Source organism: Coregonus clupeaformis, unplaced genomic scaffold (genome assembly GCF_020615455.1).
Source record: "Coregonus clupeaformis isolate EN_2021a unplaced genomic scaffold, ASM2061545v1 scaf0687, whole genome shotgun sequence".
NCBI lineage: Eukaryota > Metazoa > Chordata > Actinopteri > Salmoniformes > Salmonidae > Coregonus > Coregonus clupeaformis.
In genome coordinates, this window is record NW_025534142.1 from 48,920 (window position 1) to 62,871 (window position 13,952).

The following is a 13,952-nucleotide window of genomic DNA, read 5'->3' on the forward strand; positions in this document are numbered from 1 at the left end:
TTTTCCTTCCTCATGATGCCATTTACTTTGTGAAGTGCACCAGGCCCTCCTGCAGCAAAGCACCCCCACAGCATGATGCTGCCACCCCCGTGCTTCACGGTTGGGATGGTGTTCTTCGGCTTGCAAGCCAACCCCTTTTTCCTCCAAACATAACGATGGTCATTATTATAGGGTGAACGCACCAATTTGTGAGTCGCTCTGGCTAAGAGCGTCTGCTAAATGACGTTAATGTGCCCCTGAGCAAGGCACTTAACCCTAATTGCTCCTGTAAGTCGCTCTGGTTAAGAGCGTCTGCTAAATGACTAAAATGTAAATGTAAAATTATGGCAAAAAAGTTCTATTTTTGTTTCATCAGACCAGAGGACATTTCTCCTTTGTCCCCATGTGCAGTTTCAAACTGTAGTCTGGCTTTTTTATGGCGGTTTTGAAGCAGTGGCTTCTTCCTTGCTGAGTGGCCTTTCAGGTTATGTTGATATAGGACTCGTTTTACTGTGGATATAGATACTTTTGTACCTGTTTCCTCCAGCATCTTCACAAGGTCCTTTGCTGTTCTGGGATTGATTTGCACTTTTCGCACCAAAGTACGTTCATCTCTAGGAGACAGAACACGTCTCCTTCCTGAGTGGTATGACGGCTGCGTGGTCCCATGGTGTTTATACTTGCGTACTATTGTTTGTACAGATAAACGTGGTACCTTCAGGCGTTTGGAAATTGCTCCCAAGGATGAACCAGACTTGTGGAGGTCTACAATTTTTTTTCAGAGGTCTTGGCTGATTTCTTTTGATTTTCCCATGATGTCAAGCAAAGAGGCACTGAGTTTGAAGGTAGGCCTTGAAATACATCCACAGGTACACCTCCAATTGACTCAAATGATGTCAATTAGCCTATCAGAAGCTTCTAAAGCCATGACATCATTTTCTGGAATTTCCAAGCTGTTTAAAGGCACAGTCAACTTAGTGTATGTAAACTTCTGACACACTGGAATTGTGATACAGTGAATTATAAGTGAAATAATCTGTAAACAATTGTTGGAAAAATTACTTGTGTCATGCCAAAACTATAGTTTGTTAACAAGAAATGTGTGGAGTGGTTGAAAAACGAGTTTGAATGACTCCAACCTAAGTGGATGTAAACTTCCGACTTCAACTGTATGAATGTTCCTTCACTGAACTAGCTGGAACTTCTCACTGCTAAACGCACTCCCTTTATTTTTTATTTGACTGGGTAGGCTTTCTACCTATTTGGCCATCAGGCTTTATTTGAGATTTATTGCATAAACCATGCTCTCCAATGGCAACTTTTCTGTCAATTTACTTGACCATTTTGGGATGCAACCCTCAGCCTGTGTGGATTCGAATGCACTCCTTTACTAAAGATTGTTTTACCTTCCTGGCACTGCTGTTGCAGATGCAGCTATTTTCAAGGGTCTACTTGCAATAACGTTTATTTTCCTTTGAAACTTGGCGTTCAACTAAGTCGCTCTGGATAAGCACATCTAAATGACAATGTCATGTAAATGTATAATTACACAGGCTCACGCATCTAATATCAAGACAAGTATAGGACTTATAATGACAATTTGGGCAATTCAAACAGCTAAGAGACTTCATGCTTGTTTGAAAATGTGGTCGTAGGCGCCGTATGGATGGTGTGACGCAATTGCGGAGCCTCGGGATACGCAGAGGCCAAATTGAGCTCATTTGTAACGATGTGGAGGGCTCCGTATTGACATGATTGGTTTACGGGAGGTTCTGTATAAACGCACGCACTCCTTTACAACTTCCTTCACAACAGCGCTGCTCAGCGACGCGCAAGAAGTATGAATGCCCTGACTTCTGCAGAGGCCATATCACCCTTAATACTGCACAGCCAATGTAGACCACAGATTGACCATTTAGAGCCTTTAAGACTTTTTAGTAACGCTTGGTCCCCAACCAAGTAAAAGGCGCTACATGGTCAATTCCACGTCTGAAGTGGGCGGACTGCATTTACTGCATGCAGCCTCTACAGACGTCAGAGCTTTCAAACTTGCGTTTAGCAGAGCTATTGTGACAGAAGACGTCAAGGAAGTGAGTTTGTGTTTATACAGGACTTACTGCCCCCAAATATCAACCAATCATGTCAATGCGGAGCTATAAGGCGCCCTCCACATTGTTACAAAATTTGAGGCGCACGGTGACGCTGGATTTGGCCTCAGCGTTCCTGCGGAGGCGCAGCAATTGCGTCACACCTTCCATAGGAAGCCTCCGACCACATTTTCAGATCAAACTTAAGTTGCCTTTAACTCTATGGAAAGATGTGGCAACATTGTTTCAGCTGCTGCACACTTTCACCACCTTTGTCAAAGAGTAGGAGGGTCTTAGTTATGTGTACAATGAAAGCAAGTATGGGCAGACATAATTTTTAGGTGATGGGAAACTCCTTTAGAATCTTATTAGCGCCCATTGTGCATGTTGCCAATGCTACGTAAATGGGCCTCGGGGTGCGTTCTGGGACTAGGAGAGCGCTCCTTCAACGAGTGAATGGGAGTCAATTGGGTGCTAGCTCAAAAACCCAACATTTGCATGAATTTCGTCAAGAAGTACAACATTACAAATATTTTCCAAGATGTGAGAGAATGAACTTGCTATTTGTAATATTGTATAGCTTTGGAATCGTGACATTACATACTTTCGAGAAAAATAGGCACAGTATGAAAAATGTAAATCGCTCTGGATAAGAGCGTCTGCTAAATTACTAAAATGTAAAAGTTAAAATCTGACTGAGAAGAGATTCCGTGACGATGAGTTAGGGACCAGATGACGCAGAGGACGTGAACGCGATTGGTCGACAGTCTGCTGGGTGGGGCGTTAAACGTTCCTCCATTCATTGCCCAATGGGATTCCTATCTCCTCCTTTCTCTAATATCTCTGGTATGGGTAGCTGCAACCCAATATGGCGACCTGGGTCTGGGCGAGTGGGTGTGTCGAAAGGATACTGGGATGTTGCCACCCCCTTCTCAATGAAAGAGCGAGAGGGCCGGGGGGTTGGCTGTGGAGATTGGGACCCTCAAGGCTCAATAGTACATTGAAACTGGCTGGGAAACATCCGACTGGGAGGTGGGATCATGGAGACAGTGGAACACGTTCTATTTCGGTGCCAGAAAAATGGGAGGGAAAGGGAGCGATTGTTATTGGATTTGAAGAGCAATGGGGTTGAAGAGCCAAGATTAAGTGAACAGCTGGGTAAATCTTCAGGGGATGTATTGGGTAGGATTTAGACCTTCCCTGTCTCTGGTCCACACTACAGTCCAGTTGGTAGCTGTAATGCGCATGAAAATTGGTTGCCAACCGCCATAAAAAGAAATCAGCAGAAGTAGTGGTTGTGGGAGTGACGCACATTTGAGTGATAGCCAATTGGACCAATCTTTGTTCTCGGAAGGCTGGCTTTCCGGAAAATGTCAGCGGCAGCCGAGTGAGGTTCCTGTGCACGGTTTAGAGCGATAACCTAGCAAATTCATACTATCCAGTTGCACCAGTAGGTAAGTGATTGAGTGGCATTGAGCTACAGTCTGTTGGCATTGTTTTCGTGTAAAGTTTTAATCGTCGCCTTGCACGAATCAGTTAATATTGAAGGGTGCACGCATCAAAATAAATTGGCTAGCTAATGCTAACTAGCTAACAAACCATATTCGTTCACGTTAGCTAGCAAGCTAACTATACCAGCAAGTTACACCTGTGTGGTTATTTTGCAGGTCTCTCTCTGCAGAGCTGCGGGTGTACCGGGACGCTGCCGTGAGTATGGCGGACAGGGAGGAGAGGCGCTTCGCTGAAGTCCCCAGAGAGTCTGTCAAACTCATGGCCGAGAGTGCAGGAGTGGAACTCAGCGACGATGTGGCTGCTTTGTTGGCTGAAGATGTCTGCTACCGGCTTAGGGAAGCCACACAGGTAAACACTGTCGTGAGTGGGGCCAGGAGTTTTCCCTCACCATTTCATCTGACCAGGACAAACTCTGAGCCCCATTCATAGGTAAAGTATGTAAAGTTGGCTATTTGTAGAGATGTGTTTTTCTGATGTGACTTTGACCAACACAGAGCAGCTCTCAGTTCATGAGACATGCCAAGAGGAGGAAGCTGACAGTAGAGGACTTCAACAGAGCACTGCGCTGGAGCAATGTGGAGGTGCAAAAATACTCTGTTTTATTGAATGTATACATGCATTGAGTGTACAAAACATTAGGAACACCTTCCTACTATTGAGTTGCACCACCTTTTGCCCTCAGAACAGCCTCATTTCGTCGGGGCATGGACTCTACAAGGTGTCGAAAGCATTCCACAGGGATGCTGGCCTATGTTGACTCCAATGCTTCCCACAGTTGTGTCAAGTTGGCTGGATGTCCTTTGGGTGGTTGACCATTCTTGATACACACAGGAAACTGTTGATTGTGGAAAAGCCCAGCAGTGTTGCAGTTCTTGACACAAACTGGTGCTCCTGGCACCTACTACCATACCCAGTTCAAAGGCACTACAATCTTTTGTCTTGCCCACCCTCTGAATGGCACACATACACAGTCCATGTCTCAGTTGTCTCAAGGCTTAAAAATCCTTCTTTAACCTGTCTCCTCCCCTTCATCTACACAGATTGAAGTCAATTTAACAAGTGACATCAAGAAGGGATCATAGCATTCAGCTAGTCACTCTGTCATTGAAAGAGCAGGTGTTCCTATTGTTTTTTACACTGTGTATACATAATGTGAGCCTGTTTCAACTGAATCCTTCTTGCTGGGTGATGTCAATCTTTATTATTGTGTTACTGTAACTGAACTCCTATCTGTACTGTTCTCTTTTTGCCAGGCCATAGCTGGCTACGGTGCGCAAGATGCCCTACCTTTCCGACCGATCAAGGAGGGCGACCTATTCTTCGTGGAGGACCGTGATATCAACCTGGTTGAACTTGCCCTTGCCACCAACATACCCAAGGGCTGTGCAGAGACCATGGTGCGAGGTATGACCGCCGATGCCTGTTATAGAAATGCGTCTCACTGACTTACTAGTTACTACGCCACCACCTGCAAATCAATAGTCGAATCAATACTAATTCTACTTTAAGAGATTTAGTACAATTTATGGTGACTATGATTTGTTCTCCTACTAGTGAATGTGTCTTATCTGGATGGGAAAGGCAACCTGGAGCCTCAAGGTACAGGTAAGGGCTCAGAGTAAATTTGAACATTGAGTGATATTTACACCCATGGCTTTTTGCAGAGTTGTCGAGCCCTCCTTTTACCCTCCTTCACAGTTCCCAGTGCTGTACAAACTCTCTCTGAGGATCTGCTCAAGTACTACCAACAGATCACCCGGGCCATACTAGGAGAGGACCCACACCTTATGAAGGTACAGTTTTCTCCTGGCATCAACATGTGATATAACTCTATTGATTGGAGAAACTGTTGAAATCGCTCTAACTATTTCTTCATCAGGTGGCTTTGCTGGATCTCCAGTCCAACTCCAAGATTGCTGCCCTCCTGCCATATTTTGTATATGTCATCAGTGGGGTATGTTATACTTACTTGAAACATAACAAATCAAATGTTATGGATGTCACTTCATGCATTCAATTGTCCAGTCGTTTAGTGCCTATAGGGCACTGAGTTTTTCCTGACCAGGAGAAACTCTAGAAGACCCTAGTCATACAGTAGCCTATAACAAGGGCCTGGATTTGATCCTCGTCAGGAAAAAGACCTGACCCTGTCTTTACGAAATGTAGCTAGTACTGTACTTCATATGTACCCCTCTCTCCGCTCTGCCCACCAGGTGAAGTCTGTGAGCCACGACCTGGAGCAGCTGAACCGTCTGCTGCACATGGTGAAGAGTCTTGTGCAGAATCCCTACCTGTACCTTGGCTCCTATGTGCGCAGCCTGGTGTCCAGCGTCATGTACTGCATCCTGGAGCCGCTGGCCGCCTCCATCAACCCCCTCAATGACCACTGGACCTTAAGGGACTACGCAGCGCTGCTGCTCAGCCACATCTTCTGGTATGACTGACCACCCATAAAGATACACTATATATACAGTACATATATGTACAGTATAATGACTAGACTGTGGACAAAGCCCCTCAGACCATGGCAGTTTGACTGATACACTTATAGGTTCATGAAAAAACCAAAGGCCTGCACACTGTAATGCTCCTTATACCACCTTTGAGTAATGTTTTGGTCCAAAGTGGACCATCTTAGTCTCTGTATGTGACACTGTCAACAACAGAATCATAGCCATCTTCGATCTATTGTCTGTTGACGTAATTCTCTCCTAAAACTGTGTCTTCGTCAGGACCCATGGAGACCTGGTCAGTGGTCTGTACCACCAGATTCTGCTGTCTCTGCAGAAGGTTCTGTCAGACCCGGTCCGCCCGCTGTGTTCTCACTATGGAGCTGTAGTGGGGCTACACGCACTCGGATGGAAGGTAACTACATTTCCTCTACCTTGATCATCTTTGAATGAGAGTATATTTTCTTTAATTTATCTGTTGGTTCATTTTAGGATCCTTGCCTTTGCTGATCACTGTCTGTGTGTGTCTGTCTTTGTAGGCTGTTGAGCGAGTGTTATATCCTCACCTGCCAGCTTACTGGGCTAACCTGCAAGCTGTCCTGGATGATTACTCAGTCTCCAATGCCCAGGTGAAAGCAGATGGACACAAGGTCTACGGAGCCATCCTGGTAAGTGCAGCAGACCAGTCACTGAGTCTGAAATGTTGTATGTTTTCTGTGATGCGAACTAGAGAACGACCGATAATCGGCCAGGCTGATATATCGGGCCGATATTGGCCTTTTCTAGTCTTTCGGCTATCGGCCCTTCTCTATTGGCTTTGTCGACAATCCCTCTACATAGTAAAGCTGCTGCTCTGCCAGCCGCCACTCACTGCCTGAGCCACGAGTACTGCACAATGCTGATGAATGTCTAGCTGGGTAAATCTGCAGCAAGCTAGCGCATTCTCCAACAGAAAGGTGCAGTATTGATGAATTGACACAATTGACACAGTGACTCCTCTTGCAAATATTAGTTGAGTTAATTAATGTCGAAGTGCCCGGACATGCATGCAATAAGCAAGCTATCTAAGCAGATAGCTATGTGATCAGTTAGCAAAAATTACTATAACAAACCTTTAATCTGTGGTGTTAGCTAGGTAGCTATATTAGGTACTATGACATTTGACTCATTTAGCAGACCCTCTTATCCTGAGCGACTTACATTAGTGAGCGCATACTTTTTCCTTACTAGTCCCCCATGGGAATCGAACCCATAACACTGGCATTGCAAGAACCGTGCTCTACCAACTGTGCTACACAGGACTGTACTATGCTGGCTAGATAAACATGGTGCTAAGATATCAGATAGGAGCTAATAGGCAACATAACTAGCTAATGTTAGCTGGTTCTCATTTTTAACATGCACCATTTTCGGCATTGCGGTATAATGTTAGCTATTTACTGGTGTGCTGATCTGACCAGCAGCTATCGTGTCTGTAAATTGACAGTTGATAGTCGGATTAGATTATTATCATAATGGGGAAAGAAGGAAGTGTATTTAAAATGCCTAAATAAAGGTTGTCAATAGGTTTAGCTACCTAAGAATCTTCCTACATGTTTATGGACCAAGAAAGCTGTAGATCTCTGCCCGTGTGTGCGTTCTCACTTCTCAAACTATGGTTTCTAGTTTCATAAGCCCCCGTGATCACAAATCATGACATTATGTTGGAGTCATTTGCATTGAATAAATGTTATTTTATATTCTCAAACTAACAGCAGTGCCTATGTCCTTCCATACAGGCGTGACACACTTGAGTGATGCTTTTATGCAAATGTTGTTGATCAGTATGCTATTATAAGTCCCAAATGGAAGGCAAACAGATTGTCATCTGTAGCACCATAGACTCCACCTATCAGTCAAAACAAGCTCAATAACTCAATGCTTGCACACACTCCTATTGAATATGCATTCACCTGTATTTTGAGTAGGCCTATGCCATCTTAATTAACCCAGTTTATCAAGAGATTTACCATTCAAATACAATTATTATTAACATTGTTGTTAATGTAATGTACAAAGTCAAATGTATTGTTTGATTAAAAAAAATATCGGCCTAAAATATCGGCCTCCTTGACCCAAATCTGTATCGGCCCTAAAAAATCCATATCGGCCGTTCTCTAATGAAAACAAAGCTTTCCAATGTAATACAAGAGATTCCCAATAATGTATTGTTACGAATTGCATTTATGTTGCGCCTTTCACCCGATCTCAAGGCGCTTTAAATGTATATGTTGGTAACGCTACCGATCAACCACCACTGCACCCACAAAGTACCAATCCCCTCTCTGTCCTGCAGGTGGCGGTGGAGCGCCTGCTGAAGATGAAAGCTCTGTCTCTGTCCCAGCCAAGGGAGGGGAGCGGCAGCACCCAGCCGGGCTCTGGTGGCGTGATGGGTTTCAGGGTGAGTTCCCCCGGGCTCAGCCCCCCTCCAGAGCCCCTCTCCGAGGCCGCCCTGGGCATCGCCAGCCACCTGCAGGGACCTGGGGGGGCCGGCACCCCCTGGGATGACTGGACCCCCGTCCCCTTGCCCGCCATGTACTGTGAGCTCTACTCCTTCTTCGGCGACAGCCTGGCGGTGCGCTTCAGCACGGGCCCCAGCTTGGGAGGTTTCCCCCCTTCAGCCCCCTCCCAGCCCCCTGATACGAGGAAGGAGCCCCCTGGTCCCGCTGCCAACCCAGACACCACGCGCAAGATGCCCCAGCTCACTGCTAACCTCAACATCAGCCCCCGGCAAGACGGGAGCCCTCGCACCGAGCCCGCCCCACCCAGTCTAGCTGCCACTGCTCCAGGAAGGTAATGTAGCATCTGTGGGACTAGTTAAAAAGGCACAACTCTCACTCTTAAAGTAAAAAATTAACTTTATTTATTTAGATTGCGTACATAAATGTACAATTTACAATGCAAATAAATAATAATATCTATCTCATCTTACCCATTGTCCACATTGCTTAGTAGTCAAAAAATGCTAATGTTAAGAAGTGATAATGAGTGATGTGATCAGAGCGGGTGTCTCGCAGACCATAGATATCCTGTTTAAACCACACCATAGAGAAACGGGAGAAAGAAAGACAACCAGACAGACACCAGCTTTCTGTCTGGACCAGCTAACACTCCACACACCTTTTAGGATTTAAAAAAATATTAAATCAGGAACCACACCTGTGTGGAAGCACCTGTTTTCAATATACTTTGTATCCCTCATTTACTCAAGTGTTTCTTTTATTTTGGCAGTTACCTGTACCTCTTGAAGGCTGAAGTTATTTAGCTGCTATAACTAACATGTTCCTTTTACCTCCTCTCTATTTCCTTGTCTCAGGTCCCTGGCGCGCTCTTCCTCCTCATCCTCCATCCAGCGCAGAAACTCCTCCTCCCGGCCGGGACAGCGCTCAGCGGGTCCATCCCGCGACGTGTTCACCAAGGCCCGTTTCCCCCCTCCTCATCCCGGACCCCCCACCTTCTCCTTCCTCATCGGGGGGCGTCAGATGGGCCGGCGCTGCCAGGGGCGCCGCTTCCAGACCAGCTTCAGCCCTCCCCCACCCCTGTCCACCGTACCGCCCCGTGCCTACGCCCACAAGCTGCCCGTCATCGGGAGGGTGGGCAAGCCAGTGCGCCGCTGGACCTGCTCCCACTACTCCCTGCACCTGCCCCTCTGAGAGAAAAGAGAGACTATGGTTGAGGGTCAAGGGTCAAGGCCTTAGAACATGCTGAGGCTACCTCACTGCTCAGTAGTGCAGGTGGAGTTCCCTATATCCTCCCTCCCTATACAGCCTGTGACATAAGAGGTAGACTATGCCTAGAGGATAAGCACATTAGGCGGGAGGGACCCTACTGGAGCCACATAAGAGAGACTGACTCACATACACCACTCCAAGCCCTAATGCTGCTTTCAAAACAACTGGGAACTTGGAAATCTCCCACTTCAGTGCGTCCAAGACAGCTGGGAACTCCATTTTTTTTGTCCAAGACAACTGGGAACTCAATTTTTTTGTTGTTGATCCGACTGTGAAAACTCGTTTTTAATGGTCATCAACTCGGAATTCCAATTCAGAAACTCGGGCATCGTTCTAGAGCTCAGATTTTCCAACCTGAAAATCACTGACGTCATGATTTGACCTTGTTTTTTCCTGAGTTCCCAGTTGTCTTGAAAGCACCATAAGGACACAGGATAGAATACTAGTTTGACAACTTCAGACTGTCTGGGGTGTGTTGAATAGTGGAATCCATGGACATGGAAGGAGCATTCACACGAGCTGAGATCTTGACACCATGTGAGATAACATCTTAAAACATGGACAATGTATTTTCTACTATGTACCTGAGAGTAATTTTGCCATCCTGTACATGTATATAGACGATAGCCAATATCCTAAAATAAATATTCTTACAATATTACATATTTTCCACTTCCATTCCTTATGTGTTTTTGACAGCTTTTTCCTATCTAATTAGAATTTCAATTCATTTCCAGAATTGACATAATTCCATTTAGTTTCTATTGAGTTGTCTCAATGTGTGGAGCGGTGTTTTGAATCGTGTTTTAAATATTTAAAACTAGTGGCTCACCTGCGTCTGAGTGTTTGGTTACCTACTCTAGTGACACGCAGCAAAGTCAGCCTGACAAACAACCATGGTCTGTTGGGTCGACTGGTTCCAGAGGTTCTGTCAGAGCCATGCCTTCTGTTTCCTGCTCCTCAGCTATGTCCTCTTCACACTCTTTGGGGGTCTGGTGCTCATGGCCATTGAGCAGCCCCAGGAAAACAAGCTCAGAGCACAGGTCCTTGAGCTCCGAGAGCACTTTCTGAGGGACAACCACTGCGTGCTGGAGAGCAGGCTGGATACAATTATCGGGAAAGTGTACTTTTCTGCTAATCGGAACATTGCTGTCTTAGACACACACAGAGATGATAGGAGCTGGGATTTGATATCGTCCATGTTTTTTGTGATCAACGTTTTGACTGTCAGAGGTAAGAAGAAAAAATCCATAGAATAAATTTAAGCTTGTTGATTCAACAGTTAGATTGAAATGATGTAGGTTTTATTATTTATTGTAGGTCCAAATAATCACAGATTGAGCCACTTGAATAGTAGGATTTTGTTTGTAATGCTTCAAGTTCTCTCATGCGCAAGGTAGTTTGTTATTGAGGCTAGTATAGCTACATCCTGTTGCCGCGGGCCAAAGTCAGGTGCAAAAATTAAAAGCTGGCTTTAGGGCCTATGTAGATGTGTACACACGTCTCACAACTACCCTAGTAAAACATGCTTTAGGTTACTTGTTCCACATGGAAGTCAAAATCCCTCTTTTGCTGAAATCCCCTTTTTATGCCGACTGTTTCTTCCCAGGTTATGGCAACTCTAGTACCCTATCGGATGACGCCAAGCTTTTCTGCATCTTCTACAGCCTGCTGGGCATCCCCCTCACCCTTTTCGTCCTCTCCTGCCTGTCTGACCTCTTGCTGCCCATCCTTACCCATGTTCCTGTGCGCCACCTCCAGACCTACTGGGGCCTGCCTTACAGCCAGGCAGTGCTGCTCCATGCCAGCCTCTTCTCCCTGGTCCTGGCGGTACTCCTGTTCCTGCTGCCCGCCACCAGCCTCTGCTACCTGGAGCCAGAGTGGAGCTTCCTGGACGCCCTGTTCTTCTGCGTGGTTACCCTCAGCACCATCGGCCAGGGGGACTACCTACTGGGGAAAAGGCGCAACGAGGCGACCAAGGAGTGCATGGAATTCCTCACCTCATGTGAGAGTAGCCATGGCAGAGTTGGGATCAATTCCATTTGGACTTTTTTGCAGTTGATTTCAGAATTGGCAGGAATCAAGATGGAAATGGAATTGACCCTAATCCTGACTAGTCCTTCACACAGGCTTCCGCTTCCCCTCTTGTCCTCACAGCTTTGTGATAATTGGATTTATCTGTCTCATATGTCTGCCGTTTTTCTCCACAGGTTATTTAATGGCTGGCATTGTGGCGATTCTGACTTTCCAGGAGACTGCCACGGAGGTGCCACAGGTCCAAGCAGTGCTCCAGCTGTTCTGTGGACCACAGGACAGAGAAGTGAAGGGAACAGACCTGGATGAGATGGTGCTCAGTGCAGAGGACTCTGGAACCCCTCTGGACGTCTCCCCCTGTCCTCTGGAGCAGCCTGCACCCCTGTCCCCTGACCAGCCGAATCCCCAAGAGCCTGACCCCCAACCTATTCTGAGGTAGCCAGAACACTGTTCCCAACTCCCACCATTAGCATTCAAAAACATTGAAATATATGGGTGAGTGATTTGAGACTGTGTGCTGCTATAATCAGGTTATGTTGCTAAAATACTTTGTCTTGTGGACTGATACATTTATTTATTTGTTTGTAAAAGAACAATTATTTGAATTTGACCACTAAATGCAATCTAGTCTACATGTTAACTGCTTAAAGGGATACTACGGGATTTTGGCAATGAGGCCCTTTATTTACTTCGCTAGTCTGATGAACTAGCACAATTGCTAACTAGCGCTAGCGCAATGACTGGAAGTCTATGGGTATCTGCTAGCATGCTAGCAGGAGGTCTATGGGTACCTAGCATGCTAGCAGATGCCCATAGACTTCCAGTCATTGCACTAATGCTAGTTAGCATTGGCTTGCGAAACTACCTCCAACTTCCTTCATACTGGACACGGAGACATAAAAATGGTATCTACGAGTTCATCTGACTCTGGGGAAGTAGATAAAGGGCCTCATTGCCAAAATCCCAAAGTATCCCTTTAAATTTGAGGTCATTGATTGTAAATAAAATACTATATCATATTGCATAGATAATATTGATTTAGACTTACTATAATGATGTCAATCAGGTGATGAGGTAACTTTCTCTATGATTGTAAACCCCTGAGAGAAGGGTTGAGTTTGTGTATTCTGGTTGTGTTTGAATTATACAAAACTGTTTAGTGACAAGACATCCTCTCCCAGTGTGTTTTGCGAAGATAAAAAGTGATCGAATATCTGAGAAGCCAGACAGTCTAATCAAGTACTAATAACAGACATCTGCATTTGCAGTGCCAGTTGTGCTATCTTTGTCATATAGGCCCATGAGTTAAGGTGTGTCTTGAGAAACAAAGCATTCCCATTTCTCCCACTCCATACTATGACTTAAAATGAACAGATTTGTATGACGTATTCCAAAAAAATTGTTAGTATCGAAGTCCTACACTTTCCTATTACAAGTGGTAGTCATCTAAATGATTTGCAACACGGTCAGTCCCTGATGAATGTAATGGCTTAGGACTGTCCTGATCATGAATGCACTAAACAGGTGTGGTATATATATTTTTTGTCTGTCGTTTTCACGCATTTTTATACTGAGCATGCTCTGTACATGTTTTGTTGTAATGTCATAATGCCCCTTTCTTTCACTGAATAAAATGGGAAATGTACCATATCTTGTGAGTGGAGCTCTCTGAAGCTTTGCCATTGACAGCAGCCCAGTTAGTCAGTTCTGCCCTGCTATGACTCTGTATGAAAGAGAGGGGGCCCATGGGACATGAATCAGAGCCCTGTGCCAGGTACTGGCAGCCCTGGCACCCTACCAGTCAGCCTCATAGTCAGCCTCATAGTCAGCCTCATAGTCAGCCTCTCAGGCAGCCTCTCAGGCAGCCTCTCTGCCTCTATAAACACATCATCCATGGTAGTGCTTATTGGGTCATTTTTTTAGGTCCTTGAACTGGATGTGGGTATGAATTGAGGTGGAGGGTGGTGTCTTCCTGGTTGTCAATCTCACTGTTGCTAAGATTTGTAGCAACTGGTCATGTTAGCTTAGTAGCTGATCACCGACTGAGCAGACTGACTGATCTACAAATCATAATTAGTAGTTATTTAAGGATGTGAGGTGATTTGTAGATCAGCCAGTCA

The 13,952-nt window shown here is 45.5% G+C and overlaps 2 protein-coding genes across 4 annotated transcripts; both read left to right on the forward strand.

Moving 5' to 3' along the window:
- The first annotated feature begins 2,707 nt into the window (after positions 1-2,707).
- On the forward strand, positions 2,708-10,459 carry taf6l (TAF6-like RNA polymerase II, p300/CBP-associated factor (PCAF)-associated factor). Of its 3 annotated transcripts, none has more exons than XM_041867969.2 (12): positions 2,708-3,520; positions 3,734-3,926; positions 4,073-4,159; positions 4,832-4,982; positions 5,133-5,183; positions 5,277-5,371; positions 5,458-5,532; positions 5,792-6,012; positions 6,311-6,443; positions 6,568-6,696; positions 8,364-8,860; positions 9,384-10,459. In XM_041867969.2, exons 2-12 carry the CDS (start codon positions 3,780-3,782, stop codon positions 9,718-9,720), a joined length of 1,923 nt encoding a protein of 640 aa, XP_041723903.2. In that variant the 5' UTR covers positions 2,708-3,520; positions 3,734-3,779; the 3' UTR covers positions 9,721-10,459. The 3 variants fall into 3 exon arrangements, with proteins under 3 accessions (XP_041723903.2, XP_045072273.1, XP_045072274.1); XM_045216338.1 differs by having other exon boundaries at positions 3,748-3,926; XM_045216339.1 differs by lacking the exon at positions 2,708-3,520 and having other exon boundaries at positions 3,773-3,926; positions 4,078-4,159.
- Positions 10,460-10,694: 235 nt separating this feature from the next.
- On the forward strand, positions 10,695-12,271 carry LOC121554241 (potassium channel subfamily K member 1-like). Its single transcript, XM_041867714.1, has 3 exons — positions 10,695-11,031; positions 11,408-11,803; positions 12,009-12,271. Exons 1-3 carry the CDS (start codon positions 10,695-10,697, stop codon positions 12,269-12,271), a joined length of 996 nt encoding a protein of 331 aa, XP_041723648.1.
- The last annotated feature ends 1,681 nt before the right edge of the window (positions 12,272-13,952 follow it).

Bases quoted from the DNA above. Each gene is read 5' to 3' on its own strand.
- LOC121554241 (XM_041867714.1), top strand. From the start codon at position 10,695: ATGGTCTGTTGGGTCGACTGGTTCCAGAGGTTCTGTCAGAGCCATGCC. The intron at 11,032-11,407 runs GTAAGAAGAAAA...GTTTCTTCCCAG, and splicing joins CAACGTTTTGACTGTCAGAG to GTTATGGCAACTCTAGTACC. The intron at 11,804-12,008 runs GTGAGAGTAGCC...TTTTCTCCACAG, and splicing joins CATGGAATTCCTCACCTCAT to GTTATTTAATGGCTGGCATT.
- taf6l (XM_041867969.2), top strand. From the start codon at position 3,780: ATGGCGGACAGGGAGGAGAGGCGCTTCGCTGAAGTCCCCAGAGAGTCT. The intron at 5,184-5,276 runs GTAAGGGCTCAG...CCTCCTTCACAG, and splicing joins CCTGGAGCCTCAAGGTACAG to TTCCCAGTGCTGTACAAACT. The intron at 8,861-9,383 runs GTAATGTAGCAT...TCCTTGTCTCAG, and splicing joins GCTGCCACTGCTCCAGGAAG to GTCCCTGGCGCGCTCTTCCT.